General features: G+C 41.4%; 1 protein-coding gene and 1 long non-coding RNA gene across 5 annotated transcripts in view; one reads left to right on the plus strand and one right to left on the minus strand.

The window, feature by feature from the left end:
- LOC140121996 (uncharacterized) overlaps positions 1-8,767 on the minus strand; it is a 19,543-nt gene extending 10,776 nt beyond the window's left edge. Inside the window, exons 1-3 of the long non-coding RNA XR_011854235.1 lie at positions 8,659-8,767; positions 5,895-6,017; positions 5,490-5,597 (exon numbers count right to left, since the gene is read on the minus strand). This is a non-coding gene — a long non-coding RNA (uncharacterized lncRNA). The remainder of the gene's footprint in view (positions 1-5,489; positions 5,598-5,894; positions 6,018-8,658) is intronic.
- LOC140121995 (glutathione S-transferase 3-like) lies at positions 3,988-26,292 on the plus strand. Of its 4 annotated transcripts, XM_072142301.1 has the most exons (8): positions 3,988-4,038; positions 7,743-7,794; positions 14,323-14,428; positions 14,522-14,573; positions 19,471-19,603; positions 20,583-20,724; positions 24,347-24,478; positions 25,481-26,290. In XM_072142301.1, exons 3-8 carry the CDS (start codon positions 14,342-14,344, stop codon positions 25,613-25,615), a joined length of 681 nt encoding a protein of 226 aa, XP_071998402.1. In that variant the 5' UTR covers positions 3,988-4,038; positions 7,743-7,794; positions 14,323-14,341; the 3' UTR covers positions 25,616-26,290. The 4 variants fall into 4 exon arrangements, with proteins under 4 accessions (XP_071998402.1, XP_071998403.1, XP_071998401.1 ...); XM_072142302.1 differs by lacking the exon at positions 3,988-4,038 and having other exon boundaries at positions 7,491-7,794; positions 14,327-14,428; positions 25,481-26,292; XM_072142300.1 differs by lacking the exon at positions 3,988-4,038 and having other exon boundaries at positions 7,499-7,794.

Raw genomic sequence — 26,292 nt, forward strand, 5'->3', positions numbered from 1 at the left:
ATCACCCTCAGACCAACCGTCCTCCACCTGCTTTTGGGCTTTACACTCAGCCTAGTTTTATCATCTCGGCGCATAAGTATCCACTACGGACCTGATGAAGGGGGTAGACCACCCCTGAAACGCGTAGTCCTTTTACCATACAAATAAACTTAACCTTGAACCATACAACCTGTGTCTGACCTATTCGGGCAACCCGGGCAAACCCGGGTTTTTTCTAAACTCTATATCTATGTGATTCCCTATCCGGCACAATCCAGTACCGGACTCCGGGAAGACGCAGCATACCCTACCAACAACCATTTGAAGAATAGACGGAACAACTAATATCTGTTCTAAACGCATAAGACACAAGGTGTCTTCAGGTGAGCAGATATCCTTGTCATCTCATCACACTTTTAAGTTACCTATTGCACTAGGGGCGCCGCCTGTGTCTCTTTCTATTTTTCATGTTACAATGGGAAGCAGCTGTGAAATGAATCTTTCTTATGGACTGTATTGCAAAAATTGTGTGGACTGATATACTGTGTAATTTTTAAATTTGTAAGTGTGCACCTGGACCCTGTAGCCATTTTTTTTACGTTCCAGACCAGAACCTATATTTAGAATCTGAGATGTGCCACCATGATTAGTTATAACTTTATTATAACTTTAACATATCCACGTAATTTTGAGGTGGTTTCTTTTTGTAACAATATATTCCAAAATAGTTAGTGGAATTATTTGGATAATATTTTTTGAGTTTAATTCTGAAAAAAATGATATTTGGCAACAGTTTTAAAAAAATTTTCCATTTTCAAAGGTCTAAATTCTCTGTTTTCCATGCAGATGGGCATACCAACTAAATAAATTGATAACTAACATTTAACGAATGTCTGCTTTATGTTGGCATGGTTTTTTGTGTCCTCCCGGGCTTACAACTTTGGGTGTGATTTGAAGTTAAAGGGATTTTCCCATAAAAGAAAATTCTCCCCTAGTGATGATTACTCAATAAAGATCATTTTTAGCCTCTTATTTTACAATTTCGCTCAGTTTTATTGCCGTTTTTAGCTCCCATGACTCAGTCAATGTAAAATTCCAGAGTTTTGGCAGGGTCTTTCTAAGCAAACGCTTCATGATTCCTCTAGTGCTGTGAGACGCTGTGTGCTGACAATGTGCTTAGATTATCAGGGTACAGGGTTTAACTAGACTTTCATTTGGCTTCTGAACATTTACTAGTAGCCGACACATAGAGAGATGAGACAGATCAGAAATGAGATCAGATCAATGAGATGCATATTACATATGACAACCTCGGCTCTGCTATCACAGCCATAACACACAGTTCTGCTATATAACTCCCTCCCCTGGATAAAGGTGTATGTGTGTGTCCTGGAATGCAAGGGTAGAGGCAGAGAGGAGCTCAGTGCACAGTCAGACAGGAGAACAAGATGTCTGCCAACCATAAAGAAGATCTAGGGGCAATCAAAATTGTGTACACCGGGACTGATAGGTTGGAATTATATCTGAAATGCTGTATTTTTGTTAATAACAGTGAATTACAAAAAGCTCTTTTGTTATCCTGAGTACATTTAAGAAGCTTGCCTTAAAGCCAGATGGAGGTGTGATTTGCAAATTGTAATTTTTTTTGGACAATACATTCATTTTGGCTCAAAAATTACATATTCACAATAGAAAAATGATGAAAAGACATTTTCTACCTGATCTCTCCAGTGTATGCCAATACCCCATATGTGGTAAACTGCTGTAGAGGAATCATGAAGCGTTTGCTTACAGCAGTGATTTTCAACCTGTGTGCCACGACACATGGTTGAGTGTGCCGCGGGGAGCCCCTGTGTAGTGCTGCCGCCGCGCCCCCGTGTTTCTGCCCCCATACTTACCTCCAAGCCCCGCGTCGGCGATCCGCCCATCTTCTGTAGCTCCTGCACCGCGCGGCCCATGTCACGTGACTGACGCGACCTGATGTCAGGTCGCGTAAGTCACGTGACCAGAGGCGCGCGGTGCAGGAGCTACAGAAGATGGGCGGATCGCCATTAGGAGAGAAGTTACGCGGAAGAAGACATCAAGGGTAAGTATATAAGGTTATTATTTGTATAAGGAAGGAAGCTAGGGTATTTTTTTTATTAGTAAAGGGAGGCCTCTAGGGCCTTTTAATTAGTAAAGGGAGGCCTCTAGGGCCTTTTAATTAGTAAAGGGAGGCCTCTAGGGCCTTTTAATTAGTAAAGGGAGGCCTCTAGGGCCTTTTAATTAGTAAAGGGAGGCCTCTAGGGCCTTTTAATTAGTAAAGGGAGGCCTCTAGGGCCTTTTAATTAGTAAAGGGAGGCCTCTAGGGCCTTTTAATTAGTAAAGGGAGGCCTCTAGGGCCTTTAAATTAGTAAAGGGAGGCCTCTAGGGCCTTTTAATTAGTAAAGGGAGGCCTCTAGGGCCTTTTAATTAGTAAAGGGGGGCCTCTAGGGCCTTTTAATTAGTAAAGGGGGGCCTCTAGGGCCTTTTAATTAGTAAAGGGAGGCCGCTAGGGCCTTTTAATTAGTAAAGGGAGGCCGCTAGGGCCTTTTAATTAGTAAAGGGAGGCCGCTAGGGCCTTTTAATTAGTAAAGGGAGGCCGCTAGGGCCTTTTAATTAGTAAAGGGAGGCCGCTAGGGGCTCTTGATTAGTAAAGGGAGGCCGCTAGGGGCTCTTGATTAGTAAAGGGAGGCCGCTAGGGGCTCTTGATTAGTAAAGGGAGGCCGCTAGGGGCTCTTAATTAGTAAAGGGAGGCCGCTAGGGGCTCTTAATTAGTAAAGGGGGGCCGCTAGGGGCTTTTAATTAGTAAAGGGAGGCCGCTAGAGGTTTTTATTAGTAAAGGGAGGCCGCTAGGGGTTTTTTTATTAGTAAAGGGAGGCCTTTTATGACTGTTTTAGTGTCATTTTGTGCTATTTTGGTCGGTGGTGTGCCCCAGGATTTTCTAAGTATAAAAAGTGTGCCGCGGCTCAAAAAAGGTTGAAAATCACTGGCTTAGAGAGTCCCTGCCAAAACTCTGGAATTTTACATTGACTATTACTGAGTCATGGGAGATAAAACGGCAATAAAACTGAGTGAAATTTTAAAATAAGAGGTTAAAAATTATCTTTATTGAGTAATCATCTCTAGGGGAGAATTTGCTTTCATGGGAAAATCCCTTAAACTTCAAATCACACCCAAAGTTGTAAGCCCGGGAGGGCACATGGCAGGGCATAGAAGGGAAGAAAAGCCATTACAGAGCAGATTTGACAAATGGAGGCTTATTTTCTGCAGGATGAGATCCATATTTCAGATATTTCATTTTGGGCATCTTATTGAGATTTTATTAACTCTTTTTTTTTTGGTGGAGGAAAAGAAGAAAAATGAATTCTTGGTTGTGAATTTTTCCTTAATTTTTTTTTTTGGCCATTCACTGTACCTAAAAATGTGATGTGGTATTTATTTTATGGGTCACTACGATTACTGTGATACCTCATTTTATATACCGTATTTTTTGGACTATAAGACGCACTTTTTTTCCCCAGAAAATGGGGAAAAAACAGTGGTGCCTCTTATAGTCCAGATGTAGCTGCAGGAGGGAAGGAGGGCTGGCAGAGCGCAGCCCTTCAGAGTAAAGCGCAGGGGCTGTAGCAAGTGCCGCTGCGCTCCTCTCCTCCTCTCTTGTATGTGTGCAGCCCGCGGCTCCCATGTAGTGGGGCCGTGTACATCGCTCCCTAAGAATGGGACAGTCGGCGGGCAGTGAGATGGCTGGCTGCACAGTGCTGCCCTGAGTCTTGTACAGTCAGCTGTGAGGTGAGTGTCTCTGGCTGGAGCAATGCTCTGCAGAGCAATGCTCCACATCGAAGATGCTCAGCTCACAGCATAAACACAAGAGACACAGACCTCTCACAGATCCTCCGGTGTGTGGAGATCACCTGACCCCGTGATGTCATGGAAAGGGGCGTGGCCTCCCGAAAAAGCAGGAAGTAAGTGAGCTTCCATGTGTGACTGCAAGTGGAGAACACAAACCTCCCAGGAGCAGCGTTATTCATGTGTATGTAGGTGAGAGCCTGACAGGACAGAAGAACATAATGATTGCTTAGTATCAGGGGAGCTCAACTGGAACAAGATATGTATGTTTTGTGCGTCTGCATGGCTGGTGTGGCTGAGGTGTATGCTACATGGGACTGCACGGCTGGTGGGAGACTGAAGTGTATATAGATATATTACTGAGGGGTTGGTAGCTGTATGCGGATGTATTACTGGGGGGTTGGCGGCTGTATGCGGATGTATTACTGGGGGGTTGGCGGCTGTATGCGGATGTATTACTGGGGGGTTGGCGGCTGTATGCGGATGTATTACTGGGGGGTTGGCGGCTGTATGCGGATGTATTACTGGGGGGTTGGCGGCTGTATGCGGATGTATTACTGGGGGGTTAGCGGCTGTATGCGGATGTATTACTGGGGGGGTTGGCGGCTGTATGCGGATGTATTACTGGGGGGTTGGCGGCTGTATGCGGATGTATTACTGGGGGGTTGGCGGCTGTATGCGGATGTATTACTGGGGGGTTGGCGGCTGTATGCGGATGTATTACTGGGGGGTTGGCGGCTGTATGCGGATGTATTACTGGGGGGTTGGCGGCTGTATGCGGATGTATTACTGGGGGGTTGGCGGCTGTATGCGGATGTATTACTGGGGGGTTGGCGGCTGTATGCGGATGTATTACTGGGGGGTTGGCGGCTGTATGCGGATGTATTACTGGGGGGTTGGCGGCTGTATGCGGATGTATTACTGGGGGGTTGGTGGCTGTATGCGGATGTTTTACTGGAGGTTTAGCAGATGTATGCGGATGTATTACTGGTCAGAAAGTAGATGGAGGATGTCTATGTATGCTGCATTCAGTGGGGGCCTCCACGAGATTTTGTGCCCTGTATACTACTAGGGGCTTGCTGTATACTACTAGGGGCTTGCTGTATACTACTAGGGGCTGCTGTATACTACTGGTGGCTAATGTATAGTACTAGGGGTTTGCTGTATACTACTAGGGGCTGCTAAATACTACATGGGGACTGGCAGACTGTATACTACTGGGGGCTGGCAGGCCTCGGCTTCTACTCGAGTCAGTAGTTTTTCCCAGTTTTTGTTGGTAAAATTAGGGGTTTTGGCTTATACTCGGGTCGGCTTATACTCGAATATATACGGTAACTGATGAGCAATAATAAATTATGTTTCGATTGCTAATGACAAAGAATAAGTTAACTGAGATAAATCTAGTAAATTGAATGTGCATATATTTGCATTAAATATGTTAATAAAAATTTATGAAATTTTATTGATTGATCAAGGGCTCTAGAACTTTGCCAGGCAATTACAGGCCTGTAAGCTTAACTTCCATTGTGGGGAAATTATTGAAAGGGTTAGTAAAAGACTACATACAGTAGTGTGTGACATCAAATAGTATAATAAGTGACAGCCAGCATGGGTTTACTAAGAATAGAAGTTGTCAGACTAACCTGATCTGCTTCCATTAAGAGGCGAGCAGATGCCTGGATGGAGGAGCAGCTGTGAATATTGTGTTCTTGGACTTTGCAAAGACATTTGACACTGTCCCTCATAGCCACCTGATGGGTAAAATAAGATCTATTTGTTTGGCAGGAATTAATAGCACTGTGTCTATTTTTGCAGATAACACCAAGCTGTGTAGTGTAATACAGTCTATGGAGGATGTCCATAGGCTGCAGGGTCAGGGCCGATTCTAGCATAGATTGCCTGAGGCAAATATAAAAATGCTGCCCCCACCCCCGCTCCCTGTTAAGTAAATGCTGAAAACGTTACTAACAATTAACATCCCCACAGGCAGCTCCCTGACACTGTGTGACTGACTACAGGTTCTGGGAGTCATTAGTGGCGTCTAGTACCTTATAGATAACAATCTCTTCCATAAGGACGACTTTATTCCGGGTTCTCCAATCCATGACGTATCACTGCTGAGTTCACGGCCGGATATCTTCAGCTCCGTGCAGCATCTCCACCCGGCGTCCCTAAAAATACCACAGTCACTTACAGTATAAAGTCTCCTGGATAACAACACTGTGCTCCTAAATACACACACCGGCCACTTTATTAGGTACACCTGTCCAACTACTCGTTAACACTTAATTTCTAATCAGCCAATCACATGGCGGCAACTCAGTGCATTTAGGCATGTAGACATGGTCAAGACAATCTCCTGCAGTTCAAACCGAGCATCAGTATGGGGAAGAAAGGTGATATGAGTGCCTTTGAACGTGGCATGGTTGTTGGTGCCAGAAGGGCTGGTCTGAGTATTTCAGAAACTGCTGATCTACTGGGATTTTCACGCACAACCATCTCTAGGGTTTACAGGGAATGGTCCGAAAAAGAAAAAACATCCAGTGAGCGGCAGTTCCAGGATGCCCTGGAGCTGGAGAGGGTTCAACGTAGAGCCACAAAAATTATAGGGGGTATGGAGGGTCTTAGTTATCAGGAAAGATTAAAACAACTAAATTTATTTAGTCTGGAAAAGAGACGACTACGAGTGGACATGATTAATTTATATAAATATATGAATGGTCCAAACAAAAAATATGGTGGTAAATTATTTCAGATTAAATCAAATCAAAAGACGAGGGGATACTGTCTCCGTCTGGAGAAATCAAGGTTTAATCACCGGAGGCGACAGCTTTTTTACTATAAGAACTGTCAATCTGTGGAATAGCCTGCCTCAGGCGCTGGTCACAGCAGGGACCTTCAAGAAGGGTCTAGATGCCTTTTTACACCTAAATAACATTGATGGTTATGTTATATAGAATTGTTTCCCCTAAATCCCTTCCTCATGCAATCCCTTCTCTTCCTTGGTTGAACTTGATGGAAGTAAATGAGAAAAAAAAAATTAAAATTAAAACAGCATCTGAAACAACTTAATGTACTCTAACCTGCTAACTATGGGCAGGTAATGGATTTTTAACATATAATATATTTTTGTGTTTTTTTTCACTGTTTTCGGTCAAACACACTGCAGCTGCTGAGGCTCAGATCATTCTCTCTCTGACAGATAAGGATCCGACAGGGAGGAAGAATAAACAAGCTTCAAAGGCAGCAGGAAAGTTAGTTTTTACAAAATGATTTGTTAATCATGGTGTTCACATCTTCAGTACTGCCGCTGATGACTTCTCTCAGTACTTCTGCTGCCAATTGCAGAAAGTACTGAGAGCTGAAGCAGCGGTTTCAGTGCAGAGAGAGCTCCACAATAACTAACGGGGCTTCAGGCACAAGGACCAGCCTTACAGCCTGCTAATTAACATGGAGTGAGCGTCAAGGAGTTAAAGATGGAAGCTGAACCACTCCATAACTTTGCTATTTTGAAAGTTGTTGTTTCCTTTTAATTGGCCACCTGCCAACCTTATTGGCTTAAAAAAACAAGATAGAACCTTATGCTAGAGTGAGATAAACTGTACCCAGGGTGATGGTTGACCTCTCCAGCTATGTAACAACATCTGACACTGTATAGATAAAAGGGGTAAGACCCCCCCTCTCATTTGGAAACTTACTACCGATACCTACACTTGACTATTTCTCAGTCAATACCATTCACCTATGACCACGAGTTTTGATATTTCAGTGACATTAAGTTTCCCAAAAGACTATCTTATTACAACTTGTTGGCTTCCAAGTTTTGGCAATTCTGAGCTGTCCTCTGTTAATCTTTTGTGAACACACCCATTCTCTTCCCTCCTCATATCCAACAGATGTGGAGCTGAAACCATAAGACGAACCAGCGACTGATGACTTTAATAAACAGTAAGTGCTTTGTCACTTTTCAGCAAAAACTATTTTTCTCTATATATTATCCTTCCAACCTCAGAACTGGGTTTTATCCATTTCTGGATTTGATTGGAACAAGTTTGTTAACCATTAGAGGAGGAAACTGGTTTATTGCATTATAACATGGACACTCCTTACATTCAAATAATTCAATGACATGGAGTGATGGAGTTAATTTGTATGATTGCTGTCAAAACTATTTGCTGGAATCTCTTTATTTAGAGTATGCAGTAGAGACTGTCCACCATGGAATCTGTTAGTATAAGTTGATTCTTTTTTAGTTATTTGAAACTTTTTTTTTTTTTTCTAATCAAGTTTGACTTTTTGTTGTCCTGTTCTACATGTCACTGTATGAAGTATTTTTGTGGCATATTAGCATTGCAAACTGAAAGGTAGTAGGACCTGAAATATAATTACCATACCACAGATTAAGACATGCACTGCACGACCCCGACACATGTTTCGCGTAAGGCTTCTTACTGCACGGGGTCGTGCAGTGCATGTCTTAATCTGTGGTATGGTAATTATATTTCAGGTCCTACTACCTTTCTGTTTGCATATGTATATGTGCCGCTCATTGGTGTCCGTATGTTGACCTACCCTGCATTACCTCCTTATTCCACGCCAACTTTTGCCCTTGATGCCTTTTCTTTTTCTACATGCATTGTATTCTAGTTTTTAATTCATTCCATTTTTGTGCCGATACATGCCGTATATATTTGTTCAATAAAGACTATATTTTTCCTTATATATAGTTTAAGTTTTTTTCTCCATGTGCTCTATGCTTTTGCTATAGCTGCAATAGCTGAAAAGTAACATTTTTTAATATACATTCTTTACCTTATTGCTGCTGTCTCTCTTCTAAGTCTCTGTTTCTGCCTCCCTCAGCCTCTATACTTTCTGCCTTGCATTTTGATTGCCAAGGACAGTCTGTACAGTGAAACCTGAGGGTCAGGAAAGGGTGAGTGGGTGGGGTTATGCAGTGTGCTCCACCATCTCTGCTCAGTGATTACAGGAAGCAGCTACATCAGTGATGGCTAACTCAGAGCCCTTTCAGTGGGCACTCAGGCCTTCACCAGAGATGACTCCAGGTATCTTCCTGCAGTCCCAGACAGCCCAGGACTTGCTGTGCACAGAGGTATTTTAAAGTGACAGCTCTACCTGGGACTATTTTCTGCTTTATTGGTGTCCTCAGGTGCTGGTATCAATGAAATATGTGACAGAGAAGGAAGTATAAATCACAAATTAAATTTCTGTGTTGGCACTTTGCGATAAATAACCGGGTCTTTGTTGTAGTTTGGGCACTCGGCCTCTAAAAGGTTCGCCATCACTGAGCTACATCATGTCTGGTCTGTCTGAGTGGCACAAACAGCCAGCTCTTTTCAGGGAGTCTGTTCCCAGCAGTGAGCTGAAGTGACTGTTTCTGCCACTTTATCAAGGTAAAGTAGTGTGGATAGGCTTTAGTGACTAAACTGAGGCTCTCTATAATATAACTAACAGGCAGAAGAGCCAACCCTTTTTAGTGAGCTGAGCCAAATGATCCAGCTCACTAAAAAGAGCCGGACTGCCCATCAGTCCCTCTGCAGCTGCTCAGCTAGTGCCGCACCTTCAGATGTGAAGTAAAACTGACATTGAATTTATCTATCAAGTTTAGGTCACATCTTTGTTGTACAGCAGTAACGCTAAGAGGCTTCAGTCTTAGATTCTATGGGGCATATTTATCACACGCTGGCGCTCGTGTGCCAGCGTATGATAGCCCCACCGCTGCATAATCGCAGCGGGATACATCAAGAGGCTTCCGCAGGGCCTGGCACAGAAAAAAATGCAGCCGGCGACTATTCACATATGGAAAATCGCCCACTCCTGGTCGCCCGCGCCCTCCCACTCCCGGTCGGCCGCGCCCTCCGCTCGCCTGGCTGCGCCCCCCCCCCTTCACGCCCCACTGGCGTGAAGGTGGCGGATTGGGACAAGTGCTAGCAAAAGGCGCAGAGGTCCTGATAAATATGCCCCTATGTCTGATGTCTGGCTTCAGTTTACTTAGCTGATGTCACAATCAGGAAGTGCTTGCCCACTTCAGGGGAAGCTGAGGATCATTTTATAAGTAGGGCTGATCGATTTACCAGACTACCGTATTTTTCGGACTATAAGGCTCACAAAAAATCCTTTGATTTTCTCAGAAATCATAGGTGCGCCTTATAGTCCAGTGCGCCTTACATATGAACCGTACTTACAGACAACAGCTGCCTTGAACTGTGCACATGTCTGCCACCTGCTGGTCATTCATCCTTATAATCAGGTGCGCCTTATAATCCAGTGTGCCTTATATATGAATTTAGACATTTTAGCAGGCATTTATTGATGGTGGGCCTTATAGTCCGAAAAATACGGTAGATATCAGGCTAGGAAAAAGACAGTGGAATGTTAAATGTATTGTTGGCAAAGGCTCTCTCCAGATGCACTAAAACTTTCTTTGGCCTGGTAACTACAGAGTTACGCTTTAATATAGATTAAGAAATGGAATTTAAAATAACATCAAAAAGATAAACATTATTGCCATAAGTAACCTTAGTGCTTAGCAGTCATTAAAGGGGTATTCTCATTTGGGCAAATTAAAGGTATTGTACAATAAAAAAGTTATACAATTTTCCAATATACTTTATGTATCAATGCGTGGTCACCATGGTCACACAGGTGCACGGCTCATTAGTTTCAGAGAGTAATCAAAGCTGATATAACGAGCCGTGCAGCTGTGTATCCATGGTCAGATTTCTGTCCCCCGACATAAACATAAAAGCTTCCTATAGAATGACAGCAAGCAGAGATCTAGAAAACTGTGAGGATTTGATACAGAAGGTGTATTGGAAACTTTAATAACTTTTAATTATACAAACAATAACATTTATTTGCTGAAATGGGAACAACCCTTTAAACCATTTTCAATCATTTAGTTTAGCAATAGCAGACTCCATTATGTAACTATCGTGCCCATTCTGCTTGCCAGAAATTCTTGTTGTTAAGACATGTGACTGCTGAATAAGCACAGTTACTGTTGGAGGCTAGCCTAGAATTCCGCATGATGGCCTTGATTGCTCTTATGAGAATAAAGGGTCTCATGATTCTTATACAAGGATACAATTCACGTGTGTTGGCTGTTCACATATCACACTTGGTGTTGCCAGACGAAGAGCTTAATGCTGTCAGATACATCAACTTACCGACCAACAAACACAGTTTATAGACCTTACCTTTAGTTACTGTTGTTTATACCAGTGCCTGCATATCCCTTCAGTGGATTGGGACTGTACGGGAGGAATATAATCCAAAGGTTTTTTGTAACAAATTTAAAGGGTCTGTTTTGGGTTGCTACAATCACAGGGATACCACATTTACATAAGTTCTAATAGATTTAAAAAAATTTTAATCTTTTGTACATAAAAAATATTAGCCATTGTGTAAAATTCTGAGGCCAATAACTTTTTAACACTTTGGTGTACGGACCTATGCAAGGTGTAATTTTTTGCATTTCATGCTGGCGTATTAATTTAGATCAATTTGGGATCATTTTGTATTCAAATATTCATGGATGGAAAAATGGGGAAATTATATATTTTTTATATTTTTTATTATATTTTGATAAAACGGCCATTTTGGGGTGCTAGCTCCGATTGCGGCAATTAGCCTGTTAAGTGCCGTGGTTAAACCTGACTGCGGTACCTAACTTACCTTTCAATGGGCAACGCCATTTTGGATGGCCGATCGCTGCCCTCCAGCCCCTGTGGCAGATGTCAGGCTATTAGATATCAACTTTAAAATTGCTATATACTGCAATACAGTAGTATGAGCAATCAGACCCTGTAAGGTTAAAGTAAAAGTTTAAATCACCCCCATTCCCCAGATCACATATAAAAATAAATAAACAGTAAAAATCATACACTTGTTAGGTATTGTCACCTCCCAAAATGCCCATTCTATGAAAAATTTTAAAACATTTATTCCTGGCTGTTAACACCGTAACGGAAAATAGCACACAAATGACCCAAGTGCCAATTTTTGGCCAGATGGCAAGAATATTTTTTGTACAAAAGATTTGAATAAAATCTATATAAATTTGGTAACCCTGTGATCGCAGTGACCCAAAGAATAAAGAGGAAGACGTAAAAAAAGAGCCCACATGAAAATGCTGGAAATAACTCTTTTAATTTTTTTCAGCTTTCCAGAACATTGCATGGAATATTAAATGGTGCCACAAAAATGTACAGTCATGGCCAAAAGTTTTGAGAATGACACAAATATTATATTTTCACATGATCTGTTGACCTCTGCAATCCTCCCTGGCATTCTCTCAATCAACTTCTGGACCAAATCCTGACTGATAGCCGTCCATTCCTGCACAATCAATGCTTGCATTTTGTCACAATTTGTTGGTTTTTGTTTGTCCACACGTCTCTTGATGATTGACCACAAGTTCTCAATGGGATTAATATGTGGGGAGTTTCCAGGCCATGGACCCAAAATCTCTATGTATTGTTCCCTGAGCCATTTAGTTATCACCTTTGCTTTATGGCAAGGTGCTCCATCATGCTGGAAAAAGGCATTGTTGATCACCAAACAGCTCTTGGAGGACACATGAATGGTTGCAGGATGCTTTACAGTTGACATGAGACAAGACTGGTGGTATCGCTCACCTTGTCTTCTCCGAACAAGCTGTTTTCAAGATGTTCCAAACAATCACAAAGGGGATTCATCAGAGAAATTGACTTTATCCTAGTCCACAGCAGTCCACTCCCTGTACCTTTTGCAGAATATCAGCCTGATGTTTTTTTCTGGCGGAGACTCTTGCTCCAAGAGTCTCCGACTCACAGTGCATGCAAATGCACTCACACCTGCCTGCTCCTCATTCCTGAGCAAGCTCTTCACTGCTGGTAGCCCGATCCCGAAGCTGAAACAGAGACGGTCCTGGTGCTTGCTGGTCCTTCTTGGGGGCCCTGGAGCCTTTTTGGTAACAATGGAACCTCTCTCCTTGAATTCCTTGATGATGCGATAGATTGTTGACTGAGGTGCAATCTTTGTAGCTGCGATACTCTTCCCTGTTAGGCCAGTTTTGTGCAGTGCAATGATGACTGCACGTATTTCTTTAGAGATAACAGAAGAGAAACAATGATGCCAAGCACCAGCCTCCTTTTAAAGTGTCCAGTGATGTGATTCTTACTTAATCATGACAGATTGATCTCCAGCCCTGTCCTCATCAGCACCCACACCTGTGTTACTGGAGCAATCACTGAAACAATGTTAGCTGCTCCTTTTAAGGCAGGCCTGCAATGAGGTTGAAATGTGTTTTGGGGGAAAAAGATCATTTTCTAGGTAAATATTGACTTTTCAATTAATTGCTGTTAAGCTGATCACTCTTTATAACATTCTGGAGTATATTCAAATTGCCATTATAAAACCTGATGCAGTAGACTTTGTAAAAATTAACATTTGTATCATTCTCAAAACTTTTCGCCATGACTGTACAATTTGTTCACACAACTCTGTAAATGTAAAAATTAAAAAAACTTCTGGAATGAGGGGAGTAAAAAACTAACGCAAAAAACAAAAAGGGCTGAGTCCTGTAAGGGTTAAAGAGAACCTGCCATTCAAATTATCCACCCAAAATAAATACTTAATAAAAAAACTATGATCAAAAAGGATTGCCGATTTTCCTAAATGGTTCCTTTTATTGGCTGCAATGCTAAAAAAAATCAGCTTTTAAACTTATATGCAACTCAAATGAGGTTAGTTCAATGATATTAATGGGATCCTGCATTTCAAATCTTACTTTCATTGTCCTGCCTCCTTGTTCTTGATTGACAGATCTCACTGCTGGGACATGCTGCTGTATGGAACTAGTACTTATGGACCATCTGCCAATATTCAACTACAGACATATACAGCTCTGTTTACTTATTAAAATGGGTATAAAATGCTGTCTAAAATGTTCTACACAGTGCCTTACTGGACCATTAAGAGAGAGTTCTGTTACATAATTGAGCACTTCATGTCATGTGACCAGGGTGATTTCATCTAAGATCCTTTACCCAGTAATATTTGTTTTACCCAGTAACATTAACATCTACCCCATGTATGTATCTGATCACATGAAATCATAGCATGCCGCAATGGGCTTCTAGTTCTCCCTGATGCCAAGTCGGATAACATAAAGTTAAATTTATGGGAGTTTGAGGGAAACAAGCTTTTGCTAAAAGAAGGGTGGCATTTAGTTAATAGGGCTCTATGGGAACATGCTGGACCATAAATGACAACCAAAAAAAAACAACAGCAGTACTGATAGAGACAGGTTATGATTATATATGACAAATTTTGTATTTTTTTGTTAACATTCAATTGGAGAACGTGTTATTCAGCTATCGTGAGTCCATTTAAGAATTTTTATTTCATTGGAGTATTAAAGTTATTCATAAAGTGACCATAAAAACCTGTTCTGCTTTATTCTTATTTAAAAAGTCAGCTAGAACGTGGGAACATGTCTGGAAAACCCAAACTCTACTACTGTTATGGCAGAGGTAGAATGGAATCCATACGCTGGCTACTGGCTGTTGCAGGTGTTGAGGTTTGTGTATTCTCTTATGTATTGTATTAATAGGTATGCTACAGCTATAAATTCTATTATATTCTAACTACTAAAAATTACTTTTATATCTAGTTTGAAGAAGAAATTTTGGAAACAAGGGAACAATTTGAAGCATTACTTCAAGGTACATTACTAATCAGTACAAAAACTTTCAGAAGTCAACTAACTTAATAGCAGTTATTAATAAAGTTATTAAAGGTACTTAAAAGTATATGGTATGAACTAATGTTCAAAGGAGAGTATACCCTTTAAGATGGTTAATAAAAATATGTGCATTAATCAGGTAACTTCAAGTTACAGCTCCAGAGATGCAGTAGATATGGGAGAAAGTACCATAAAGTACCACCAGTCAGGGCTTTATGGCAGAGTGTCCCCACAGAGCACTCTCCTCAGTACAAGACATATGAAAGCTGCATACAGTTTGCGAGAAAAAAAAAAACACATGGAGGACTCCCAGACTATGAGAAATAAGATTCTCTGGTCTGATGAAACAAAGATTGAACTTTTTGGTGTTAATTCTAAGTGGTATGTGTGGAGAAACTATGTACTGCTCACCACCTGCCAAATACAATCCCAGCAGTGACACATGGTGGTGGCAGCATCATGATATGAGGGCAGGGACAGGGCGACTGGTTGCAATTGAAGGAAAGATGTATGCAATCACGTACAGAGGTAGTCTGGATGAAAACCTCTTCCCGAGTGCTCTGAACCTCAGACTGGTAGGAAGGTTCACCTTCCAACAAGACAATGACCCTAAGCACACAGCTAAAATAACAAAGCAATGGCTTCAGAACAACTCCCTGACCATTCATCAGTGGCCCATCCAGAGCCCTGCTTTAAACACAATTCAGCATCAATAAAGATACTTGAAAATGGCTTCCAACAACATTCACCATCCAACCTGAGGGAACTGGAGAGGATCCTTATGCCCCTATAAAGGATTCCATGTATTTACATACAATGTTGCCTCAAGTTCCAGATGCATCTTTCTCTTTCTTAAAGGGAATTTATCATCAGTTTTGAATAGAATAAACTGCAGACAGTGTTGGATATAGGCCCTGGAGAGTTGAGCAACCATACCTGGGTGTAGTATCAGCAGGACTGTGAAAAATGAATATTTAATCAAGGTTTGTCAGTCCAGCAGGTGTTCTGGGCTGGTCTTTGAGATTAAAGTGTGTTCTGCTCGGGGCTAGGAATTGTTCCGCAGTACCTGCCCTGTGTTTTGAGCGACTGCTGTAAGTATCCAACCAAAGGTCTGATACAGCTCCTACTCATACCAGAGCGGAGATCACAGTGCAAAGAGCAGAAAGCTCTTCAGGGTGAAAGACCCACCCAGAGACATTGCAATGCTGCAGAGCTGTATTAAACGTTTTTCACAGTCCTGCTGTTACCTACAACACACATAAAGGGTCAATGACACTAAGCACACAGCTAAAATAACATAGCAGTGGCTTCAAAACAACTCTGGGACTATTCTTGACCGACCCAGCCAGAACCCTTACCTAAACCCTGCATCTCTGGAGAGACTTGAAAATGGCTTCTGCCAACATTCACCATCCAACCTGAGGGAACTGGAGAGGATCTGCAAGGAAGAATGGCAGAGGATCCCCAAATTCAGGTGTGAAAAACTTGTTGCATTGATCACAAGAAGACTCATGACTGTACTAGCTTAACCCCTTCCCGATGGGTGCATGGAGAGGGCTCACGGGCATATTGCAGCAAAGGCTTACTGGTAGCACCGATCGCGGGTGCTGTCACGGCGATCGCCGCTGGCAATGCTGCCGGAGGCTTCAAAAAGATGGCGCCGCCATTTTGCCGCGGATCTTCGCTCCCTGATGACGTCATGGGGAGCGGTGATCCGTTGCCATGACAGCTTCGGGTCTCACGAAGGCCCGAAGCTGTCTCGTTTTAACCCATTCATTACAATATGCTATCAGCACATTGTAATGAATGAGGAATAAAATTCCCATATACTGCCATATTGCAGTATGGAAGTATATGGTAGGATCGATCAGACAACCCAGGGTTAAAGTACTCTAGGGAGTCTGAAAAATAGTAAAAGTAAAAGTAAAAAAAAGTTTAAAAAAAAAAATTATAATAAAAAAACCTAAAAATTCAAATCACCCCCCCTTTCACTAGAACTGATATTAATATTAATAAACAGTAAAAATCATAAACACATTAGGTATCGCCGCGTCCGAAAATGTCCGATCTATCAAAATATAATAACGGATTTTCACTGCGTTTAACCCCATAACGGAAAATAGCGTCCAAAGTAAAAAATGACATTTTTTTGCCATTTTGGAAAATATAAAAAACTTGATCAAAAAGTGATCAAAAGATTGCACAGAAGAATGGCAGAGGATCCCCAAATTCAGGTGTGAAAAACAAAAGGTTGCACAGTCCTTAAAAATGATAGCAATGAAAGCGCCATCAAAAGTCGCAAAAAATGACACCACCCACAGCTCCGTACACCAAAGTATGAAAAAGTTATAGCCGCCAGAAGATGGCAAAATAAAAAAAAAAAATTTTGTACAGGAGGTTTTAATTTTTTTAAATGTATGAAAACATTACAAAACCTATACAAATTTGGTATCCACGTAATCGTAGCAACCCAAAGAATAAAGTAGACATGTCATTTGGGGCACACAGTGAAAGCTGTAAAATCCAAGCCCACAAGAAAACGTCACAAATGTGTTTTTTCACCATTTTCATTGCATTTGGAATTTTTTTCCCGCTTCCCAGTACGCGCCATGGAAAATTAAATACCGTCACTGCGAAGTGCAATTTGTTACGCAGAAAATAAGCGATAACAGAGCTCTTTATGTGGAAAAATAAAAAAGTTATAGATTTTTGAAGGTGGGGAGTGAAAAATGGAAGTGAAAAAACTAAAAAAGGCCAAGTCGTTAAGGGGTTAAAAGATGCTTCTATGATCACAATCTCAAGAAGGTGGAATTCCTGCAAACGATCGGATAGAGTGTGTTATAGGTGCATGGGTTGGACTCAATAGCCGTTCTATCCTCCTACTGTTGATCTGATGGAAGTGCCGGACCAGGAAAGGGGGGGGGGGGGATACAGAAAGTAATATTTTCTTTATTGTTGTTGCGGCTATGCCTGAGTCATGCGTTTTTTTAATTTTATTTTGGTAACTACAGTTTATACCGGAAGTGCATATGTTTGTGTAAACCAATGTATATTACGAAAAAAATGTTTGGATTGTTTTCCAACTATTAAAAATTGTCTGAAAAAAAACATTGGGGGCATACCGTCATGTGTATAGGCCTAGCTGCTAGGAGGCTGACACTAGGTAGAACACTAGGGGGCACACTGTCTGAGTCGCGATCCCCATGGTTCGTTCCCCGACGATGATGCACTGTGCCACAATCCACGTAGATCCTGTGCCCGATATCCTGCATGTGTTGCTTCCCGCTCAGGTGCGCCAGAGTTCACCTTCTTCTTCCCAGTGCATGTAAGTGCTTGGCTTGCGATACAAATTTGAATGTGAAATCCCCCGCTTAGTCCGAATCCGTCGGATTGTCCAATGGCCAGCCCCCCTGCTTTGTGTTGCATGAAAGCCAGCGCGATTGCGACAATCCGATCATGTGCGTCACAATCCCCGGCGCCATCACCAAAAAGTCGGGAAACCCGATGAAAATGCAGTCAAGGGACCCTTAGTAAATAAGCCCTAGGTGTTGGCTCTGCCTCGGTGGGCTATACACTCACCACATGCCCTATGCTGACCAGTTTTTAACCTAGTGTATGTAGGAGGCAGACATGACCTGACATTTCCAGGTGGGCGAAGTCGGCCCTCAGGCAAGCCTACATAGCCCGCAAACATATTCCCGCCTTTCGAGTAACCACTAAATTGCCCCCCGGTTCTGCATCAAATTCATTCCCTGGCCTGGGGTGTAAGGTGCTTCAGGCAGCTGTGCACTAGGTTGTGCGCATAGCATCATGTTCTCCATCCTTAAACGGGTATTCCCATCTGGGCATTTAACCCCTTAAGGACGCAGGTTTTTTTTGCTCATTTCTCGCTCGCCACCTTCAAAAATCCATAACTTTTTCATTTTTCCGTGTACAGACCTGTGTGAGGGCTTATTTTGTGCGTAACAAATCTTACTTTCCCGTAATGTTATTTATTTTAACATGCCGTGTACTGTGAAGCTGAAAAAAAAATTCCAAATGTGGACAAATTGAAAAAAAAACGCACGTTCTTGTGGGCTCAGTTTTTACGACTTTGACGGTGCGCTCAAAATAAAACCTCAGCTTTATTTTGAGCGCATAATTTTTAATAAATTTAGACATGTTGTCCCTCAGAAACGAGATAGTTTCATCTGATACGACCACCTCACATTTAGGGAGCAGTGGCCAGACATGCGCTATTGAGTCATGCCTGACCATCTGGATTCTGCAGTCATTACCACAGGACGGCTGCAGTATATACAGTAACTCTTGGCAGTAACTCTTGGCCGTATCCGAGGAAGATATCTCGTTTCTAAGGGACCATATAACTACATTTATGAGAAATTATCTTCACACAGGAACATTTTTTTTAATAACATCCAATTAAAGAAATGTTTACATATAGCAAATTAATCCAATTAAATGTAAATGCCCAGATGGGAATACCCCTTTAAGGGACTGTTCTAAGATGTCCCATGGTGCTATGTCCTCTAATGTTAGATTAAGAATTTGGGATGCGTGAACTTGCACATATCCTCCTCTCTGCTTTATGTTATGTCCTTTTCTGGGCACTTGCTATGTTTTTTTCTGGGGTTGAGGCATGTTTGTTCCGCTTTTTATTTTTTACCCATGCTGCTGTTGTACAAAATGATCAGCATAGGGCCTGTGGTGAGGATAAGGCCTACCAAGGCAGAGCCAACACCACTTTTCCTGCCTAGAGTCAGCCTCCTAGCAGTTGGGCATATATCCGTGGTGCTGTGTCCGCCAAAGTAGCAACATGAAATGGATTTTATGGCAAGTACAAAAATCCCAATTTTATCTATACTTTATACTTTCAGGTGGAGCTTTGTTGTTTCAGCAAATACCAATGGTGGAAATTGACGGAATGAAACTTGTCCAGACTCCAGCAATTCTTCAATACATTGCTGCAAAATATAACCTTTATGGAAAGGACCTGAAGGAGAGAGCCCTGTATGACCTAGATATATGATAAAGTTGTAAAAATATATGATAGAAACAAAGACTAAATTATTATTAAACATCAGTTGCAATTTAGGATGGCAAATTGACAAAGGGCACAGAGGTTGTAATGTCCCTATAAGCGATTCCAGGTATTTATATACAATGGGGCACATTTACTTACCCGGCAGCTGGAGTTCACCGAAAGTGCATTGTCCGAGTCACAAAGATTGTGTGCCTGATATCCTGCATGTGTCGCTTGCCCTGCTTAGGTCCGACAGAGTTCACCTTCTTCTTCCTGGTGTATGCAAGTGCTTGGGCTTGCGACAAAATTTGAAAGTTAAATCCCGCGCTCAGTCCGAGTCAGTTGGATTGTCCGACGACTTACACCCTAAATTGTGTAGCATGGAAGCCTGAGCACATGCGCCAATAAAAGGATTAAGTGGGCCAAAATCCCAGCGCTGACACTTATTAAATACCTGTAAAAGCTGTAGAACCCCCGAAAAAGGTGAGCAGCGCAGTAAATGAGTAAATGAGCCCCAATGTTTCCTTAAGTTCCAGATGCATGTTGCTCTATTCTTAAAGGGAATCTGTCATCAGACACTGCAGTTTTGTATGGTCAAAAATGCTGACACATTGCCTAGAAGCAATGTTTCAATGGAACTAATATCCAGAGGAGCATGCCACAAATCTCTAATTTATCAAGCTGTCTGAAAGTCAGAATATTTCTAGTTGCCCATGGCAACCAATCACAGCTCAGCTATCATTGGATCAGTGCTCATGAATATTTTAAAGGGGATTGGTTGCCATGGGCAACTAGAAATATTCTGACTTTCAGACAGCTTGATAAATCTGCCCCATAATTTCTATAATTGTGCCTCCATATAAAAGTAGGAGGAGTCACGTGATATTACAACAAATGAATTATCCAAATGATGATATAGAATATGCAATATAAAAATCTTAACCTGCTTTATTTGCTTGTTTTCAGAATTGATATGTATGTTGGAGGCACCACTGATCTTATGAATCCCATTATGCTTTATCCATTTATTGCACCAGAGCTACAGGAGGCACACCTTAATAAAATTCGTCAGTTGGCGCATAATAGATACTTTCCAGTTTACGAAAAGGTAAAGCCTTTGTTACTGCTTTATCCTAAATATGTGAAGTGATCTGTAATATGTAATGTGTGTTATATTTAATATGAGTTCCGTATTTTTCGAACTTTAAGGCGCACAAAAAAACTTTGATTTTCTTAGAAATCAAAGGTGCGCCTTACATATGAACGTACTTACAGACAACAGCTGCCTTGAACTGTGCACAGGTCTGCCACCTGGTGGTCATTCATCCTTATAATCAGGTGCGCCTTATAGTCCAATGAGCCTTACATATGAACCGTACTTACAGACAACAGCTGCCTTGAACTGTGCACAGGTCTGCCACCTGCTGGTCATTCATCCTTATAATCAGGTGCACCTTATAATCCAGTGTGCCTTATATGAACCTAGACGCTTTAGCAGGCATTTATTGATGGTGCGCCTTATAATCCGGTGCGCCTTATGGTCTGAAAAATATGGTAGTATCATAAATGTGCAAAAGAAAATTTAAAGCGGCACTCCTTTTCCTTTACCACTTCTTCCTGAACAGGGTAGTATAACAAACAGTGGTGTGAAACTCTAAAGCAAGCGGTGCTCTCATAAATAGTAAATCCAAAGAACATTTCATCCAAAAAGCTGTAGAAGAAAAGCAGAAAAGTCTCCAGTCGAAATATGTTCTTGTTTTTATTTTATATAATTATACTCATATAGGACTCACAAGGACAACAGGACATATTGGAAAGGAAGGGTGTGCATACTTCCCAAACTGAGGCAAAGGCCGTTCCGTGCTTCTTCCGGCATCTGTGTATAGTAACCTTACAAAAGCACTATTTATGTGCAAGGAGTATATGAGGTATAATTATTTGCAAGCTCTCATAGATGAAAGTAGCCATCAAGCAAGAGCATATTGCCCAATCAGCTGCCCAGACCGATCGCAGACATTGTGGTCACCTTACCTAGCCGCAGGAAGCATTTCACCTGATCCTCCGTCACCCTCACACACACGTGGAGGGAAACTGCAAGCTTGCAGAACACAATCAGATGAGAGCTCTGCCTCTTGCCGTTCCCACCAGTGGTGTAACTAGAAGCTGATGGGCCCCAGTGCAAAGTCTGTGTCAGGCCCCCGACTATAATGTATAGTTTATTGTAACCTCTGCACCCCCTCAAATTACGCCCCTGGTTCCCACCAGTGTGTATATAGCTTATCAAAAACGTATATTCTGTGAAGAAGGCTGTGAAATACAACCAGTCCTCCTACCACATTATTAAAACTTTTATTTTGACAAACTTTACACAGTGTATGAATTGCATACATTGCTATGGTGCGTTTTGATTTTTAATAATTCTTGGGGATTTATTAATTTTAATTTATTGTGCCTTAAAGGGTTCCTCCCTAATAAACCACTTCCAGTGTGTTGTGAAGCAGCTCAACACCATCCACATCATGTTTTTTTCATAGCCCAGGGTGGTGGCATCATTTAAAAAATCAACTTCGAATTGAGTTGTACATTGGTTGAATAAAGGCACAGAGACCTCAGCACTGAAGTCAAGCTCTCGCGCCTCAGAATATCCCCTTCTGTGATTGACATCACACACCATTCTTCTGGAGACGTTTTTATGATGTCCCTGGATACAGGACTTTCAATCATAGTAGTCGGGGCATTCTGAAGCAGGGAGTTCTGACTAAAGCACTAAACTTTAGTTGAAGTCCGCCGGAGTTCACCTTCCTATCTTGGGTGCAGGTAAGCGCGTGTCAAGCGGCACATTTTTTTTTTAAATTCCGCGATTTTTCCGACAGCCATGCCCCCGATTTCCGTTGCATGCATGCCGGCGCCGATGCGCCACAATCCGATCGCGTGCTCCACAATCCCGGGGAAATTCAGGGAAAAACTGCGCAAATCGGGAAAATTTGGGAAACCCGACGAAAAAAAAGCTATTTGGGCCCTTAGTAAAAGACCCCCAATGGCCTGAATATATAAAAACTTGTGCTTTTAGTGCAGTTTGTCTCACTAATGGGCAGTTTTCGGCAGATAATCTATTATTGCCGCACGCTTTTGATAATCGGGTCTATTTTTAGGAGGTGCACGCAATTTTTTTGTAAACTTTTCTTGATGCAGTTGCTACAGAATTGTGGCTCAGAAATAAATGTGTCGCAATCTCCAACTAAGCACTTTCACGCCCCTTTAGGTGCACAATTTTCTAAAGTGCAAATGTGGCACAAACACTTCGTAAACACACGTGCAAGCTACAAAGACATAATTTTTAGTGCAATAATAGACAAATAAACTGGCGCAGATACAAGGAGATATCTGAGCCAATGTGTGGTTTTTATTTCTCACAAAGTTTGTGGGTGAAGACTAGCTGCTCCCACTTAGATCTTGCTCCCTCCCCCACATGTACTGTAGATCTCTATGTAAACTGAAGCACTTTCCTTCATAAAGTACATGAGAAATTTTCTTATATTCACTTGTACTATTGATTTCTGCAGAGTCTACTGAAAAAATACTGGGCATTTAAAGGCAATCTGTCACCAGGAATATCATTTGTAGCTAGTGAAAGGTTCCAATACCCAATGCTATGCTGATCTCAATGCCTTTTTCAGCATTCTGAATCATTTCAGTAGTTTATGTGATTCACATTACCTGGCTCAATGCCAGCAGAATGTGGTGAGTCCTAGATGTGGGGCACCTGCAGCCTTTTCTGCTTGTGTCTCCTCATGAATCTTTCCTCTGCTCCACACCATCCTTCCCCTCCCCAGCTTGATCAATGCACATGACATGAAGGGAGGGAGCTTGATGAGTGTGGAGGAGACTGACACGGGCACACACAGGCTGCCCCCTCCCTGTGTACTCACCACATGCTGCTGACAGGAAGCCAGGTAATGTGAAATAAACTTGTATAAAATACTTAAATTATTCAGAATGCTAACAATGGGAACCTGTCACCAGCTAAATATTACATTCCTGGTGACAAGGTTCCCTTTGATAAAATCTCTGGTCAATGCAAACCTACACCAGTTAAGATTATTGATGTAGTTTTTTGTATAGTTCATCTATAAATTCCATCTCATAAACGTGACAAATTATTAATATTTTTACTTCATCTATTGCTATTCTCAAGCATTTCAATAGTGAGGGTGAAAAACAATGTTGTCAAGCATGGACTACAGACAAAACATCAATGGGACTGCCAGTCAGAGGTTGGGATGTTACATATAGTGGTCTTGCCCAAAGGAGTATGAGCTTTGGGTTTTACATTATACAACACACTTACTTCTATCAATGTTCTCAGGATCTTTTAAAACAATCAAAATGGAAATTCTACAAAACTTTGTAATTGCTGTTAGAAGGGTGAACCCCAGACTGGGTGAAAACAAGAGTTATGTCCAGCATAAAAGTCAAGTACGGTATGCTAATTTGTATATCAGAAACATGGCTGTAATTAAGGCAGATAATTTTAGGTGATATGGGGAGTATTTGTAACCCTTCACTAGAAGGCATTGTTGGTTTTGGGTTATTATTCTGGTGACAGGACTTCTTTAAAGTGCCTTGTAAAGTTGCAATAACTTCAATTATTTTTTTTAATAATGAACATCATTGTGATTGTATTTACATATGTTTTCCCCTTCTACTATTTGTTGATATAAATATTACAGATCCTAAGAGAGCATGGTAATATGTACCTTGTTGGAAAGTGGTTTACCTGGGCTGATGTACACCTCCTGGAAGCTATCCTCATGGTGGAAGAAAAGTTTGCTGATTTAATGGCCGATTTTCCTCTCCTTAGGGTACGTCCATTGGTTGTAAATAAACTGACCATTAAGTAGAATGCATTTTATGCCTACAAGTTTATTTTACTAAAGTGTATCTCTGTTTTCAGTTGCAGATTATTTTAACTGTATTCTTAATATTTTGTACATTTGTATTTGTATATTTTGTATTTTGTACATTATTTTATAATTCAGTCACATGCAAGTTAAATCAGAATACTGCTGGTAGAAGTACAAGGTATTCTGTCAGCTGTTCTCTCTCTCTCTATTTCTAACATCACTACCTTTTAGAACATCTCACAAGGATTCAATCCCAACCTTTATCTTTTAGATCCATAAATCAATAGTTGTAAAATCGCCTTTTCTTTATTATTCAAATGAGCTTTGGCACTGGAGTGAGGAAATTGAGCCAAACTGAGACTTTTCTGTTTCCCTTCCGATCTCCTTCCTATATGTACAGTACAGAGCAGTATAGTAAAACTTTGCATTAGTAGTTACGGTAGTTTGCTTTAGCTGTTGTTTGTGAGAGACACCGATAATGCAGCAGCTACACCAAGTACCTAACTTCCCTTCCCCCGTACACAGGACTGTATCCTGTAATCTTCCCCCAGCACAACCTGCCAGCAGTTGAATCTCTTGTACTCTCTAAATCTCTGCTTCTCTGACACACATAGGGATTTATCAATACTTTCCAATGACAGTTTATGAGAATATATTTAGTTTTGTGGTTGGTTATTTTGTCTGACAGTTTCCCTTAAATCCTACTTGCAGCCATCTAGTCCAGGGTATTGAACTGGTGTATTTACCATCTTTTTAAGCCATGGATTAGCTTTGAACAGGGATACTTGCATATCCTATTGCCAGCTGAATAGATCAAACCATTTTGTCCCGCTCTCCCTTCATTTCTCTTTGTCTCCAATACTTTGCATGTCTTGTGTACTATAAAGAGAAGAAAAGTAGCCTTTTAATTTTTTTGCATTTAAAGCTCAAACATATTAATACCATCTCAATTTTATTTAGGACTTCAAAGCAAAAATAAGTGAAATTCCTACAATCAAGGCATTCTTACAACCTGGGAGTCAGCGGAAACCGGTGCCAGATGAGAAATATGTGGAGACAGTGCGGAGAGTTCTGCAATTGCACCACGTCACCTAAATAACAAGGACCTAAATACCATTACCAGTGATGAAACATTACAAGCTTATTCTGTTCTACTCTTTCCAGCTCCTATTCCCTTGCCCCCTATACACCCCTTCCACTTACCAACAAAATTTAATCTTCTTCCTTTCCTCTCTTTCTTCCCATCTAACCTTTGACAATGTGCTGTTACTAGTTTGTCGTGTACTATTGGCCGGTAAGCCCCTGTGTAGTCCTATATCATGTTTGTAGTTGGCTTTCTGGTTTTAAAGGTGAAGCTGATACATATTGCTAAATGTCCTCATATAAAGGACATCTGTTATCCATATCAAAGACTATATCTGCTACCATTTTATAGCATCTAACTTTATAATACGTCACACTTTTCTTAGGTATTATTGCTGAAATTCTTTATGCCTTTCCAAAGTCATACTGGCAATGTATTCTACTTGTAGTATAATTCTTGATATCTCTGGTATATTATTCACCCAATAAAGTTGAGACATAAAAATGTCTTAGACTCCAGTCACAGCTACTGGAACTTATACTCGTGGTGAACAACAGTGGTAAAACCCATGAGACTTATACTAGCACATTGTGAAGTTTACAATGGAGAGGAGTTGCAGCCATTTTTGCAGATATAAGTTCTCAGTTTGATCAGCACCTTGCCTGTTTTATATTCCGACTAGGTGTGT

The sequence above is a fragment of the Engystomops pustulosus genome, chromosome 3 (genome assembly GCF_040894005.1).
Source record: "Engystomops pustulosus chromosome 3, aEngPut4.maternal, whole genome shotgun sequence".
Lineage (NCBI taxonomy): Eukaryota > Metazoa > Chordata > Amphibia > Anura > Leptodactylidae > Engystomops > Engystomops pustulosus.